The following is a 15,287-nucleotide window of genomic DNA, read 5'->3' as shown; positions in this document are numbered from 1 at the left end:
CGTGGTGCAGACCTGGCTGTTGTGGGCATTTGGGGAGGAAACCAGTGAATAGGATTTGCCTGCCTGTCCTTCTCTTCCTCTTAAATAAATACTATTTGACTGCCTATGTTAACTTTTTCTACCCTCTGGTGATTCTAACCCTTGGAGGTGGGTGGAGCTGGAGGTGGGTGGAGGGCATGCAGGTCCCTCTGGCCCCAGAGCCTTCCACCAAGCAACCTTGTTAGACATCAGCTTATAAGTGCCAGAGGGTGGGAATTCAATGAGGGAAGAAATGTAGAAGCAGTCTGATATTTGCATATCAAAAATCTTGCCTTTGTTCCATACTCTTGTTAGGTGGGTCCCAGCCTTCCCCTGGGGGCAGCTTAGGGGAATCTCCCCAGCTCAGTGTGTGTGTGTGTGGGTGTGTGTGGGGTGCTATTAGGTCCAATAACTTCCACCCTCCTACCGTCTGCGGTGGGCCTTGGAAGGAAGACATTTAAACATCCTTTATCACGGGCAGTTGTCCCTGGGTGGGGGCAGCAATGATGGAGTTCAGATGCAGCAAGGGTTTGGAAGTTGAAGCAACCTGAACAGAGCCTTGGATTGCTCTGTTTTGCCCAATTCCCAGGAGGCCTTGTTGGGCCTGTCTAGGTTGCTGGATAATCAGTGGTTCATGTAGTTGTGTGCATCCATCCATGGTTCTGCTTAGTGTACTGGCTCCCAAAGACACCTGGGCTCTGAAAGGGTGGGCTGGTAGGCAGCTCCAGTCCCAGGCCTGGTCTTTCCAGCCTGGACTTTAACCAGGTGACACACAGCAGTCTGTGTCCATGGATGTCAGCCTGGCCCTGCACCTGTGTGATTCATCCAGGAAGCTGTCCCAGGCAGAACAAATGCTGCTGCCAGGCCTTGGGTGGGAGGGTAGCTGGCCAAATAGTCAGTGGCTTTGTTTGCTTTCTTCTCTCCCTCTGTCCCATCCCCACAGGTGGGAAGTGGCTTGGATGGGAATTAGAACATAGGTACAGGAGTCCTAGCAGGGATCTCTGCCCCCTCCGCCCCACCCCTGCCCACCACGCCCCCCTGCCTGCCCATAGTTTCCTGCTCTTCTCCTGGGACAGTCCCTACAACTCTGACTTCACCCCACTTTCTGCTTCCACGGTAGTTTATGGTTTTTGACACTCACTGATGGACACTCAAGATCTCTTCCTCGCGCTGCAAGTCTCCTGCCCCCTTCCTAATACAAATGCAAAACAGCGTGGGAGTCCCCTGTCCAGGGGGAAGCCACAGTGCAGCTTTAAGAGAAAGGGGAGAGAGGACGAGGGCGCTGACTCAGATCCTCCTACCATTGGCTGCCGGAGGGGATCCCACCTCGGTGATTGGCCGAGACAGAGCCCGCCTACTCTTGCGATTGGCTCCGCCAGGCCTATATAAAGGGCCGCGCGCCGTCCCCTCGCTCAGTCGGAGGGAGGCCGAGGATCCCGGTGGAGTTCGCATTCTGAGACGCCCCTAGCGGCACCTTCACCTCCCCGCGTCTGAGCGCCCGTTCCGCGGCGGCTGCGACCATGAAGGAGAGACGCACTCCCCAGCCAGTCGTGGTCAGGTGCAAGCTCGTCCTAGTGGGAGACGTGCAGTGCGGGAAGACGGCGATGCTGCAGGTGCTGGCTAAGGACTGCTACCCGGAGGTGAGCGCAGACCCCACCTGGCCATCCCCCGCCGCCCTCGAGCTGGAGGGCCGCCCGCCTTAGCTTCCCCCTGAGACCTGTCCCACTTCTGCTGCCCCGCTGGCTCCTCCTCACCCACAAGGCCCCGATCAAACCCCGCCCGCCTCCCTCCGCCCCGGAGTCTGCTCTCAGGAGAGCGAATTGGACGCATTTGAGTCTGGGGTTTCTGGACTGAATCGCTGCTGTCCCCCCCCCCCCCCCCGAAGGTTCAGGTTTTGCTGCTCCTCTATGCTGCTGCCCTGGGCCAGGGGCTTGCAGGGGGAGAGCAGACCACGGCAGGATTGGCTGCAACTGGCAGGCAAATATGAGTGTGTGCGCCCCTGACCATTTAGGTTCGGGGCTTGTCTCTGGCTGGGGGTCCGTCACATGTCTCCTGCCATACAGCAAAGTGCCTCTGTCTCTCCAGCCTCTTCTTCCCACGTGTCCCACGTGGGCCTCCCTGCACCATGCATCCCCTCCTCTGGCTCCTGATCTCCTGTCACCTTGATGTCTTCGGTGGGTGGGTGGCTTCTGGTGTGGCCAGCACTGATCAGAGGATTATGGGGGGGGGGGGCAGGGGCCCAGTGCCCAGGTGTCACTGGTCCCTCTCTTTTCTCAGACCTACGTGCCCACCGTGTTTGAGAATTACACAGCCTGTTTGGAGACAGAGGAGCAGAGAGTAGAGCTCAGCCTCTGGGACACTTCGGGTAAGACGTGGCCCCAGATGCCCCTTTGGTACCTGTGCTGGTCGCCGCCACCTTTTAAGGGGTGGGCGGTGGTAGAAGGGAGTGTGGCGCTTGCAAGGGCAGGCAGAGAAGGAGATCTGTGGGGTGGGGGCAGTTGGATGGCCCTGGGGTTGCAGAATGGGTGAACCCCAGAAGCCACTCACTTTGGGGCCAGTTATGGGACTGGGATGTTGATGAGGAAGAAGGAGCCAGTGATACTCCTGGTGGGGGGCGGTCAGAGAGGGCTTCTACCTTTCACTGCCTGCCGCCCAACACGCAGGCACATAGCCTCAGCCAAGCCAGGACAGAGGCAGGGAGACAGGAGCCTGCCTTGAGGGAAATATTGCTCTGGCTCCACACTCCCCTGCCTGCCGCAGCTCCAAGCTCGCCACACCGCTGCGGCTCAGGAATGAAACGATGCATCATCGGGTGTTTGGGGCGGGTGGGGGAGATGGCTTAATACAGGACAGAGTCCCGCTGTGCGAGGTGGCTCATGGGGCGGAGGGGGCTTGGTTGGCACTGACTGTTTCCCCTGGCCGGGGTGAGGCAGGAGACGCTGTCGTTCTAGAACATAGAAAGCAATGTTTCTCAGCCTCCTGGCCCTGAGCCCTTCATGCCCGGCTATCCTTTGCTTTGATCCTTAGCCTCTCCCGCTATCTTTGTATCCCGGTTTCCTTCTAATAGACTGGCTGAGAGTCACAATGAAGGAGTAAATATCAGGAACAGGAAAAAAGAAAATAAAAAGCCCCCCTGCTCCCCCCAAATACAGTTTCAGGCTGAGTTTAAAGGGGAACACCAAATCACTAGAGGTTTATGTTACATATATTTAGTACACTGTCCTGCTCTCCCAAATATCTCCAATGTTGAGATGACTGGGGGTAGGGAAGTGGGGGGGGCAGAAAATGAGACTCCCCTTGCTCCTCATGCTCCCCCACCCCCTCCCCGCCAAACAGAAATTTCTCAAGCCGGTGTGCTTTCCCCCAGGTGGAGGTTCCAGGGGTGGGGAGGCGGGGTCTGCTCCTGGACCGCGCTGCTGTGCCGGTTGGCTGGGACTGGAATGCAGGGCTGCATGATGTATGGTTTTTCTTCCGCTGTGCCCTCCCACCTCCCGGTCTTACTGCAGCTCATCTCCCGTTCACTACCACCGCCCCAAAACCTCTGCTGCTTCCTCACCCACCCCTCACCTGCCCCCCGCAGCAGCCCTTGAATCCCAATCCGATAATGGAGAATCAGGTGGTGAGTGAGCTCTCTTTCCCTGTGTTGTAACCCCACTCCCCAGTTTCCAAAGGCAGGCAGGCTCTCAGTCATCCTCAAACTCCCCCCTCTTTCAATAAGGTTCCCCATTAGAAAGGAGGAAGTGGCAGAGTTCTGCGGGATGGGGCTTCCCAGCCTTGGGGCTGGGCCCCCTCTTCCCATCAGTCCCTGGCTCATCTTAGGGGAGGGAGATTGCTTGGAGCCCAAGCGATGGCCCTGCCCTCCCTCCGCCCCCAGGACTGCAGCGCTCTCTTCGCCTTGCCGTGGGAAGACCACCCCCCACCTCCCGGCTCCAAGAGGGATACGGGCAGATTGCTGAAGGAGTGGGCAGCTATCCCAACTCCCCCTTACTGCTTTTATTGTAATGACCAACGCCCCCCCCCAAGCTTGGATTCCCCCCCAGTTTCCATGGCAATTGCGGAGTAGGGAGAGGGGCTGCTTGCTGTTCTGAGCAGGGATTGTCTGGATTCCAAATCTGCCACTATTCCTTCCCCAGGGTGTAGAAGGGGCAGGCTCCGTCCCTAGCATCCACCCAGGTCAGCCCACTGGTGCCTCCTTGCCCAAGAAGGACCCTTGCTGTTGCCTAAATCCCCAGCGGTTGGGTGCTGCTGTGCCTTTGAGGTTGCCACCCTGGCATCTTAGCATGTAGGGGCTGAAGCCTGCCTCTGGTCCTTTTCAGGGTAAAGCAGATTTGGGCAAGTGGAGAGGGAGCCGCTGAATCCTCTCCTGCCAGCCTCCTAGAGTTTGGACCCCATAGCAAATAAGCAGGGCCGCTGCCCGTTATGTAACAGGCAGCTTGTTTCTTCATTGGAGCCCTGGGGGCCGAAGAATGGAGCAGAGGTTGGGCTGCAGGTGAGCCCCAGAGAAGAGCAGGTCTCCCTGTTGGGGGGTTGGGAGCATCTTTTGAGATGCAGAAAACAAGTGGACCTTCCGCTGACCCCACTGCTGGAAACCCAGGCAGCGCCTCACGCCATGCCCCACCCCTTTTTACCTTCCTTCCCCTTCTCAGGGAGTCGCAAGGACTTTGGGCAGGTGGTCGTGGCCTAGGCTTACAGGCTGCAGTGTGTTTCCCCTGGAAGATGGGTGGGTCCTAGAGGCTCAAGGATGGCATTCCCAGGGCTCCTTTGGACCGGGGCCTGTAGAGGAAGGAAGATGCCATGACTCACCATCAGCCTTTTCCCCTCCTACCAGGCTCTCCCTACTATGACAACGTCCGTCCACTCTGCTACAGCGACTCAGACGCCGTATTGCTGTGCTTTGATATCAGCCGTCCGGAGACGGCGGACAGTGCGCTTAAGAAGGTAAGGCCGGAGCAGAGAAGCTCTGTCATCTCTAAGCCAGCATGGGGACAGGGAGGAATTTTGGGAAACTTGTCATCTAATCCTTTCTTGTGTACCAGCAAGAAACTGAGGCCAGAGGGCAAAAAAAAAAAAAAAAAAAAAAAAGGAGAGCGATTTGCATGAGGCTGCACTGTTAATCACAGCCTGCGACAGGAGCCCAAGGTGCCCCAGTCCTGTGCACCTTTCTGTGCACCTGTACTGTTCTGTCAGGGGCCCCACCAGAGAGGAGGGTGTTGAGGGCTTGGGAAGTGAAGGTTTTGGTGGCTCAGGGATGGGCCCTCAGGCCCTGGCAAGCCATGCAGTTTAGAATTGAAGTGCTAGTAGGATGCACCTGGGTGTGGGTTACCAGATCTGCCTATGCTGAGTACAGGGAGCCTTGTGGGAAGACTCTGGGAGTAGGTCCTTCCCTTGGAAAGGGACTGGGGGCATCGCCCTGCACCCTAGACTTGTGAGGTCCTTTGACTGGCAGGAAGGGCACATTCGACCTTGGCACAGAGTGTGTGGGAGAATCGCCCCCATACTCTCTTGGGTGTCCAGCCTCTTGACAGAGGGGACAGGCTCCTGGGTCAGCACTCTGGTGGGCCCAGAGGTCTGTTGAGCAGGAAGATGATGTAATTAAGTAGCCATGTGGAGGTGTTGTGACTCAGGGAGGACTGGGCTGGGGACGGGGGTGTGGTGTTGCCAGTTGGGCTCCTTGTACCACTGACCGACCTTCCTTCTGTCCTTCCCCTTCCTTTCTCCCTGCTTGACCCCCAGTGGAGGGCAGAAATCCTAGATTATTGTCCCAGCACACGTGTTTTGCTTATCGGCTGCAAGACAGACCTGCGAACAGACCTGAGCACTCTGATGGAGCTGTCCCACCAGAAGCAGGCCCCCATCTCCTATGAGCAGGTGTGTGTGGGGAGTGGGGGGAGGCTACAGGCAGAAATAATGACCCTTGCTCAAACTCTCCTGCCATGGCTAGAGACAGCTGGAGTTAGGGGCCATCTATAGTTAGCAAACTTGGGGCAGGCGTTTGGCATGGCAGCAAAGTTGCCTCTTGGGACACCTGCATCCCATCTCAGAGCGCCTGGTTCAAGTTCTGGCTCCTCTTCTTCCAATCCAGTTTACTGCTAATGTGTTCCCTGAGAGGCAGCTGGTCTTGGGTCTCTGCCACCCATGTGGGAGACCGGGTTGAGTTTTGGGTTCCTTACTCAGCCCTGCCTGTTGCAGGCACTGGAGTGGCCAGAAGATGGAAGATCTCTGTCTGTTCCTCTTCCTTTCAAATAAATGAAAACAAATAAGTAAAATTGTCACCTAGATAGAGATACTTGTTTCCTTGGGTGTGTGCTATAAATTAACAGGTGAGCCATTCCTGTGTGGGTCAGCATTTCGAGACCACTTGCACTGGAATCATTCGGGGGGGGGGGGGGGAGTTGCCAAAATTTCAGATTTCTGGCTGTATACTCAGTAAAGAAGATTTGGGAATCTTACCTTTTTTTTTTCTTTAAAGATTTTTATTTATTTGAAAGACAGTTACAGGGAGAGATAAGGCCAGAGATAAAGAGAGAGAGAGAGAGGGGTTTTCCAGTCCACTGACTCACTCTGCAAGGGCCAGAGCTGGGCTGATCTGAAGCCAGGAGCTTCTTCTGGGTCTCCTACAAGGTGCAGGGGCCCAAGGACTTGGGCCATCTTCCACTGCTTTCCCAGGCCATAGCAGGGAGCTGGATCAGAAATGGGGCAGCTGGGACATGAACTGGCACCCATATGGGATGCTGGCGCAGCAGGCTGGGGCTTTAACCTGCTATGCCTCAGTGCTGGCCCCTCCTCATCTGATTTTATCAGTTGAGAGAAAGCAAGCTCCCTGCTGCTGGTTCACTCCGCAAATGCCCATAATGGCCTGAGTGCTGAAGCTGTGAACTGGGAACTCAATCTGGGTCTCCCACATGGGTGGGAGGAATTCAGCTACGTGAGCCTTCTCCTGCTATCCCCCACGGTCTGCATTAGCAAGAAGCTGGAATCAAGAGTGAAGCTAGGACTCCATCCAATGCACTCTGATGGGCCATATGGACATCCTAACTAGCATCTTAACCACTAAGCCAAACGCCCACCTCTCCAGAATTTGCATTTTTAAAGAGAGGCTTGGTTAATTTCTTATGCACATGGGAGTGTAAGGATCCTTATATATATATATTTAAAGATTTATTTATTTATTTGAAAGTCAGGGTTACAGAGAGAGAGGGAGAGAGAGTTCTTCCATCCACTGGTTCAATTCCCAGATGGCTGCAATGGCCAGGCAGAAGCCAAGAGTCAGGAGCTTCCTTGTGGTCTCCCATGTGGGTGCAGAGGCCCAACCACTTGGACCATCTTCCACTGCTTTTCCTAGGCCATTAATGCAGGAAGCTGGATCAGAAGTAAAACAGCCGGGATTCGAACCGGCAGGCACCTGTATGGGATACCGGTGCTGCAAGTGGCAGCTTTACGATATACTATAATGCAGCCCCCAGTTATTTGTTTTAAGCCACATTTCAGATTAGAATTCTATGGGGAGCTTTTATAAATGCTAAAGCCTTGGTGTGGGCTTTTGGTGTGGTGGTTAAATTGGTGGCTGGGATGCTAGCATCTCAGAGTGCCTGGTGAAAGGCAGAGTTGAGAGAGAGAGAGAGAGAGAAAATTGTCCATCTGCAGATTCACTCCACAAATAGCTGCAACAGCCAGGACTAGGCCAGGCTGAAACCAGGAGCCAGGACCTTCCTCCTGGTCTCCCACATGGGTGAAGGGGCCAAACACTTGGGCCATCTTATGCTGCTTTTCCAGGCCATTAGCAGGGAGCTGGACTGGAAGTGTAGCAACCATAACACAAACCAGCACCCGTACGGGATGCTGGAGTTGCAGGTGGTAGCTTAGCGTGCTACGCTACAACACCAAGCTATTCCACCTCTGATCCAGCTTCCTCATTGAGTGTGTACCCTGGGAGGCAGCAGGTAATGGCTCAAATACGTGGAGAGACCTGGCTTGACTTCTAGGCTCCTAGCTTCAGCCTAGCCCAAACCTGGCTGTTGTGGGCATTTGTGATTTGTGGAGTGAGCCAGCTGTTGGAAGATCTCTGTCTCTCTCCATCTTTGCTTTCCAAATAAAAACAAAATAGGTAGTTTTTGTTTTTTTTTTTTTTTTTTAAGATTTATTTCTCTATTTGGAAGGCAGAGTTACAAGGAGGCAGAAAGAGAGGTCTTCCATCCACTGGTTCACTCCCCAGGTGGCCGCAACAGCCAGAGCTGTGCCAATCTGAAGCCAGGAACTTCATCCAGGTCTCCCACGCAGGTGCAGGGGCCCAAGCACTTGGGCCATCTTCCACTGCTTTCCCAGGCCACAGCAGAGAGCTGGGTGGGAACCAGCAACACAGCCCTACAGGTGGCAGCTTTACCTGCAAGCCACAGCACTGCCCCCAATGGGTAGTTTTTAAAATGCTAATACTTAAGCCCTGGGTTTTCAATTGTCTCAGGGGATCCTATTGTACAGCCTGGGCTCACAGTTCAGAAATCTCACTGGCTGAGGTGGGGGTGGGAGACAGCTCTCTGGACCCCTGCTTAATTGACAACCTCTCCCCCTCCTCCCACAGGGCTGTGCAATAGCCAAGCAGCTGGGTGCAGAAATCTACCTGGAAGGGTCAGCTTTCACCTCCGAGAAGAGCATCCACAGCATCTTCCGGATGGCCTCTATGGTGTGCCTGAACAAGCCCAGCCCAGCGCCCCCACGGAGCCCCGTCCGGAGCCTCTCCAAACGGCTGCTGCACCTCCCCAGTCGCTCTGAACTCATCTCCTCCACCTTCAAGAAGGAAAAGGCCAAAAGCTGTTCGATCATGTGAAGTGGGAGCCACGGGGGAGGGGAGACAACCCCCCACTTCCTCCCTTGGGGTGCAGAGGCACAGGGCGAGGGAGGACGAGACGACTTGAGGACACTGGACATGAGATTTTCAGGTGGCCATGGTGAGGGCTTGGAAGGAGACAGGACTGGGACAAGGACCTGACGCTGAGAAGGAACCATCACATCCACGCCAGGTACTAGATTGCAGGGGGCATCTGCCCCAGTGCCCTTGGCTCCAGAACAAGGGAAGATGCGGGGGTGCGGGGAGGCATGCCGGGGCTCAGGGGCCCACGGGGGGCCTCCATGCCTCTTCCACACAGCTCTTCCATGCAGGCCAGGGGACGAGAGGGGTCCTCGACCCTTTTCCTCCCCATCTAAGGAGGTGGCGAGTGAAGAAGCCAGCAGGCAGCTCCCTTGGGAGCATGGCCCAGGTGCTTCATAACTGAAACCGGACAGGCAGGAGCTGGTCAGAGCTGATGAGAAGCGAGTCTCATCTTTGCATAGCTCATGTCTCATGGGGAGGTGACATCACACATCCACACACGCTTCTCACCCAAGTCCCCAGATCCTTGCGGAGTGTGGGGGTGGTGGTGCTGCAGAGGCAGGGCTGGGTGGGGGGGTCACCAGACTTCTTCTGCCCTTGGGGCAGTATAGCTGGTGTCTGTTTTATAGACTCGTCTTTGGAATTGGGGGGAGGGGGGGAGTGTTTTCATCTGTTCTATGTTCTGTGTTTAAAGAAGAAAACCTATTTATTAATGAAAAATATAATACATAGAAAGAGTGGGCGCCTTTGGTTGTTTTTGTTTTTCTGTTTTCTTGGGTCATGAAAAAGAAGGAAAAAGCTGGAGCTCTTTCACCTTCCTCCAACAAGGCATCCCTTCCCTCACCATCCTCAGCCCCAGCCCCAAGCCCACCCAAGTCCTACTAAGCCAGAGTAGAGCTCTGAGCCCTAGAGCAGGGTCTCCCAACCTTGGAATGGTTGTAGTGGTAAGTTTCACAGCCTCTGTCCACCAATGGCTTCAGATACTGGTAAGGGTCCCTGAGGGCCAAACTACTCCCCAGAAACCCTGGCCCTGGAAAATCTAGAAGAGACAGGTGTCTGTCTCTGCCAACGCTGCAACCCATACCCCGCCCAGCAGAAGGGGCACAGATTTAAAAAGCTGGAGGGTAGAGGAGAGGTTCCTGGGGTTCTCGTCTCTGAGTTCAAGGAGAGGTGGCATCTTCTGCCTTCAAAACCTGCCGATCTCAGTGCAACAGCTGGGGCTGGGCCAGGCTGAAACCAGGAGCCTGGAACTGCATTACAGTCTCCCACATGGGTGACAGGAACCCAAGTTCTTGGCCATCAGCCATTACCTTCTCAGGTGCATTAGCGGGAAGCTGCAGTGGCAACTGAGCCTGATGCAGCACAATGCCAGCTACCAAGCAAAATGTTATTATGTATTGAGTACTTACTGAGCTTGCAGCACTGTGCTGAGGGCTTCATGCACATTGTTTGATTGAACCCCATAGATTATAGCTACCATTAGTTAAACGTTTCCCATGGGGGCCCAGCACTGTGGTGTAGCTGGTTAAGCTGTGACACCAGTATCCCATCTGGGTGCCAGTTTGAGTCCCGGCTGCTCCACTTCCAATCCAGCTCGCCACTGTGGCCTGGGAAAACAGTGGAAGATGGCCCAGTTGCTTGGTCCCCTGCACCCATATGAGAGACTCAGAAGAAGCTCCTGGCTCTTGGCTTCAGCCTGGCCAAATGCTGGCTGTTGTGGCCATTTGGGAGTGAACCAGCAGACAGAAGATCACTGTCCCTGTCTCTGCTGCCCCTCTCCTAACCCCAGCCTGGTAACTCTGCCTTTCAAAATAAATGAATCTTTAAAAAAAAAAAAAATGTTTACCATGGACCAGGGGCACTGGTGAATTATTTATGTTGTTTATTCCTGTGGGAACCCTTTGAGCTTTATAGATAGAAAAAAAAAAAAGGTTCAGGGCCAAAGATACACACCCAGAGGATGGGAGAACCTGGATGCAAAGGCAGGTGGTCTGGCTCCAGAACATGCGTGTTTAATTGTTGTTCTGTCCTATCCTGTGACATAAGTGGCAACATTAGCCTTGTCTCATAAATGAGGAAAGAGAAAGCCAAAAATACTATATAACTTGTACAAAATTCTGACCCAACTACCGATGAGCAATAATATTGCTCATCGGTAGTTGGGTCAGAATTCAAACCAGTTCTCACCGTTAACTGCAATCCACAGGCCTCTTACGGCCAGCTGTGCTGTGCCTAGGTAAGGGACCCACGCATGATCCTTACTTGAGCACAGTCTGTCCATCTCCAAAGATGTGTGTTTGTGAGAGAACTAACAGAGTAAGATAAGTGACTAGCTTTTTTTTTTTTTTTTTTTTTTAAGATTTATTTACTTGAAAGTCAGAATTACAGAGAAGGAGAGGCAGAGAGAGAGGTCTTCCATCTGCTGGTTCACTCCCCAGTTGGCTGCAATGGTTGCAGCTGCACCGATCTCAAGCCAGGAGCCAGGATCTTCTGGGTCGGTCTCCCACATGGGTGCAGGGGCCCAAGGACTTGGGCCATCTTCCACTGCTTTCCCAGGCCATAGCAGAGAGCTGGATCGGAGATGGAGCAGCCAGGACTTGAACCAGTGCCCATATGGGATGCTGGTACTGCAGGCTGCGGCTTTACCAGCTATGCCACAGTGCTGGCCCCAATCTTTTTTTTTTAAAGATTTATTTTGCCAGTGCCGCGGCTCACTAGGCTAATCCTCCGCCTTCCAGCGCCGGCACCCCGGGTTCTAGTCCCAGTCGGGGTGCCGGATTCTGTCCCGGTTGCCCCTCTTCCAGGCCAGCTCTCTGCTGTGGCCAGGGAGTGCAGTGGAGGATGGCCCAAGTCCTTGGGCCCTGCACCCCATGGGAGACCAGGATAAGCACCTGGCTCCTGGCTTCGGATCAGCAAGGTGTGCCAGCCACAGCACACCGGCCGCGGCGGCCATTGGAGGGTGAACCAACGGCAAAGGAAGACCTTCCTCTCTGTCTCTCTCTCTCTCACTGTCCTCTCTGCCTGTTAAAAAAAAAAAAAAAAAGATTTATTTTATATATTTGAAGGGCAGAATGACAAAGAAGACGACACACAGCAAGAGAGTTTTTACCAATCTGCTGGTTCACTCTCCAAATGGCCACAATGGCTGGGGCTGGGCCAGGCTGGAGCGAGGAGCCCAGAACTCCATCTGCATCTCCCATGTGGGTGGCAGGGGACCCAAATACCTGGATCTTCATCTGCTGCCTTCCCAGGTTCATTAGTAAGGAGCTCAGTGGAAATGGAACAGCCGGGGCTTGAACTGGCACTGAGATATGGGATGCAGGTGGCAAGTGGTGACTTAACCCACTGTGCCACAATGCCTACCCCCTAAGTGAGTGTCCTTTAACCCCAATGTCTTATATGTGTTATGAGAGAGATGTGCACAGGTATTAGGAGAAGCCTGCTATTATGAACCTGGGTAAGCTTTGTGACATTTCTGGGTCCTGTCTTACTCATTGTGAAAGACAATGAGGGGCTGGTGCTGTGGCATAGCGGGTAAGGCCGCCACATGCAGTGCCGGCATCCTGTGTGGGTGCCAGTTCAAGTCCTGGCTGATCCACTTCTGATCCAGCTCTCTGCTATGGCCTGGGAAAACAGTAGAAGATGGCCCAAGTCCTTGGGCCCCTGCACCCATGTGGGTGACCCAGAAGAAGCTCCTGGATCCTGGCTTCGGATCAGTTCAGCTCCAGCCATTGTGGCCATCTCGGGAGTGAACCAGTGGATGGAAGACCACTCTTTCTGCCTCTGCCTCTCTGTAACTCTGCCTTTCAAATAAATAAATAAGTCTTTTAAAAAAGAAAGAAAGACAATGAGAATGGTAGCCCGAAACTAGGGAAAGAACCTCGACTCTGGAGTTGAATTCCGACCCCTTTTGACTATATGGCTTTTGAAGGCACAATGGATTTTTATGGGCTACAACCTCCTTTCTAGTAAAATGGAGTTAACACCCATCTCACACTGCTATGAGAACTAAGTTAAAGGAGTGATGTAGGGCCAGCGCTGTGGCGTAGCTGGTAAAAACATCTCAGTGTGGGCATCTCATATGGGCGCCGGTTCAAGTCCCGGCTGCTCCACTTATGATCCAGCTCTCTGCTGTGGCCTGGGAAGGCAGTAGAAGATGGCCCAAGTCCTTGGGCCCCTGCATCCACACTGGTGACCGGAAGAAGCTCCTGGCTTCTGGCTTCAGATCAGCGCAGCTCTGGCTGTTGCGGCCATTGGGGAGTGAACCATCAGAAGATAGACCTCTCTCTCTCTCTGCCTCTCCTCTCTCTGTGTAACTCTTTCAAATAAATAAATGAATCAAGAAAAAGAAAATTATGTAAGTTGTGTCCAGCACAGCATGAGGCACTTGGCTCCTAAAGGTTCCCCAGAATCATGGCTGGTCTCTTAGTTGGGGTCCCTTTCTGTGAGGGGACAGCCCTCTAGTGTTCATTTGGCAAATTACACCCAATAGATCTCAAGACTCGATTTTCCCTTCAGATCTGTTCTAGGGTTCAAGTGGCGAAGTTTTAAGAGCAGAAGTATGCTTATCCTACGGCTACTTTAGGCCACTATGCCTGATGCTCAGGGCTTTAGGATAATGTCAGTCTACTCCTAGGCTCTTCTTGGAGACTGAAAATGTCACCAGAGAAAAGAGCCGTGGAAGCCATGGGGTTCTTGTCTTCATTCAAGAAAAAATTGAGACGTGAGACAGAGTGAAGCTACAAGGTTTTACTGGGGACAGGGCATCCCTCAGAAGGGACAGAGAGCACCCAGTCACTCCGTCTGGGGGAGAGCGAGGTTACATGGTTGAATGGAGAGAATACACCTGGGCAGGCCAGGCGGGCGGCTCAGCAGAGGGCAGAGGGCTGAATGCATGGTCTGTTTGGACTCCCTAGGTTGTTAAGGGAGTCTGTTTACCCACCTCCCCCTCTCCTCCAGGACAAAGGACAGGGAGCTTGGTGGAAGGGTTTGTTGGGTGAAATTAGCAAATTCCTCCCCAGATTTGCTGGTGCCAGGCAGAGTAGAGGGGTTTCCTTTAGGGTGCCTGTGTTTTAGGGTCCCATGTTATCAGGTCAGGTAACCCATCTGGTCCTGAGAGAGAATTCTGGGACCAACTGGGAGGTTATCAGGGTCTGGGCAGGACTTTGCAGTGCAAAATGCTGGGCTTCTGGAGCTTCCACAATAGGTGCTGGTCTTCAGGCCTGTCTCTCTCTCTCTCTCTCTCTCTCTCTCTCTCACACACACACACACACACACATACACACACACACAGGCTAATTTCTAACTTCCTACCTAAGAAAAACATTCAAAGAGAAAACAGATATATAGCCATGGGGAACCAAGACAAGCTAATGATGGGAAAACAAAGGAAAGAGGCCTTGGTTCGGCTTTAGGGGAAGAATCATGATCCAAAAAGACCAACAAGAAACAAAGTGAGCAAAGTGAGCACAGGATTTGTGATAAAACAGCTTCAGTGGGAGGCTGACACTAGGAAGAAGAAAGAGACCCATATAGGGTTCGGTGCTGTGCTGTAGTAGGTTAAGCCTCTGCCTACGGTGCAGGCATCCCACATGGGCACTGATTCCAGTCCTGGCTGCTCCACTTCCAATCCAACTCCTGCTGATGCACCTGGGAAAGCAGCAGAGGATGGTCTCCACTTGGGAGACCTGGAAGAAGCTCCTGGCTCCTGGCTTCAGATTGGCCTAGGAGTGAAGCAGTGGATGGAGAATCGATCTCTCCTTCTCTCTGTCTGTAACTCTACCTCTCAAATAAATAAAACCTTAAAAAAACAAACCAACACAAAGGTAGCCCAAAGACTGCAGGGGTCCCTACTGGAACCTGAAGAAAAAAGATGCATGGGGCCAATGCTGTGGCGCAGTGGTAAAGCCAACGCCAGCAGTGCCGGCATCCCATATGGGCGCTGGTTCGAGTCCTGGCTGCTCCACTTCCGATCCAGCTCTCTGCTATGGCCTGGGAAAGCAGTAGAAAATGGGCTAAGTCCTTGGGCCCCTGCGCCCGCATGGGAGACCTAGCAGAAGCTCCTGGCTCCTGGCTTTGGATCGGCACAGCTCCTGCTGTTGTGGCCATTTGGAGAGTGAACCAGCAGATTCAAGACCTCTCTCTGTAGCCCTGCTCTTCAAATAAAATAAATAAATCTAAAAAAGAAAAGAAAATGAGAGAAAAGAAAAAAAAGAAAGAAAGAGAAAGAAGGTGCCACAGCCCAGATCAGAGGATGAAGTGTTAACAGTAGGGGAGATTGGTGGGGCAGGTTGCTACACTGTCCTAAGCCTGGTGGAATTCCTCACGATAAAGAATTGTACAACTCTCATCTTATAAAATGGGTAACAATCTAACGAGATTTTTGCTTTTCCACAAACGGTACTTG

The 15,287-nt window shown here is 53.3% G+C and overlaps 1 protein-coding gene and 1 long non-coding RNA gene across 3 annotated transcripts in view; one reads left to right on the top strand and one right to left on the bottom strand.

Moving 5' to 3' along the window:
• The window catches only part of LOC149123462 (uncharacterized), a 32,523-nt gene that overhangs the window by 17,025 nt on the left and 211 nt on the right, over positions 1 to 15,287 (bottom strand). For both annotated transcript variants that reach the window (XR_016216705.1, XR_016216706.1), the window contains exon 2: positions 4,647 to 4,791. This is a non-coding gene — a long non-coding RNA (uncharacterized LOC149123462). The remainder of the gene's footprint in view (positions 1 to 4,646; positions 4,792 to 15,287) is intronic.
• Positions 1,412 to 9,619, top strand: RND1 (Rho family GTPase 1). The gene is made up of 5 exons (XM_002711044.6): positions 1,412 to 1,658; positions 2,296 to 2,383; positions 4,847 to 4,956; positions 5,752 to 5,886; positions 8,594 to 9,619. Exons 1-5 carry the CDS (start codon positions 1,539 to 1,541, stop codon positions 8,837 to 8,839), a joined length of 699 nt encoding a protein of 232 aa, XP_002711090.1. The 5' UTR covers positions 1,412 to 1,538; the 3' UTR covers positions 8,840 to 9,619.

Source organism: Oryctolagus cuniculus, chromosome 11 (genome assembly GCF_051225735.1).
Source record: "Oryctolagus cuniculus isolate XC-2025 breed Fujian yellow rabbit chromosome 11, ASM5122573v1, whole genome shotgun sequence".
Classification (NCBI taxonomy): domain Eukaryota; kingdom Metazoa; phylum Chordata; class Mammalia; order Lagomorpha; family Leporidae; genus Oryctolagus; species Oryctolagus cuniculus.
The sequence above is the reverse complement of the archived record's forward strand: the minus strand, read 5'-3'. Positions and strand labels throughout refer to the sequence as shown.

What these genes read in the sequence shown, in the direction of transcription:
- RND1 (XM_002711044.6), top strand. Translation starts at nt 1,539, where the DNA reads ATGAAGGAGAGACGCACTCCCCAGCCAGTCGTGGTCAGGTGCAAGCTC. An exon ending in CGGACAGTGCGCTTAAGAAG is followed by an intron (nt 4,957 to 5,751) that starts GTAAGGCCGGAG and finishes CTTGACCCCCAG; the next exon opens with TGGAGGGCAGAAATCCTAGA. An exon ending in CCCCCATCTCCTATGAGCAG is followed by an intron (nt 5,887 to 8,593) that starts GTGTGTGTGGGG and finishes CTCCTCCCACAG; the next exon opens with GGCTGTGCAATAGCCAAGCA.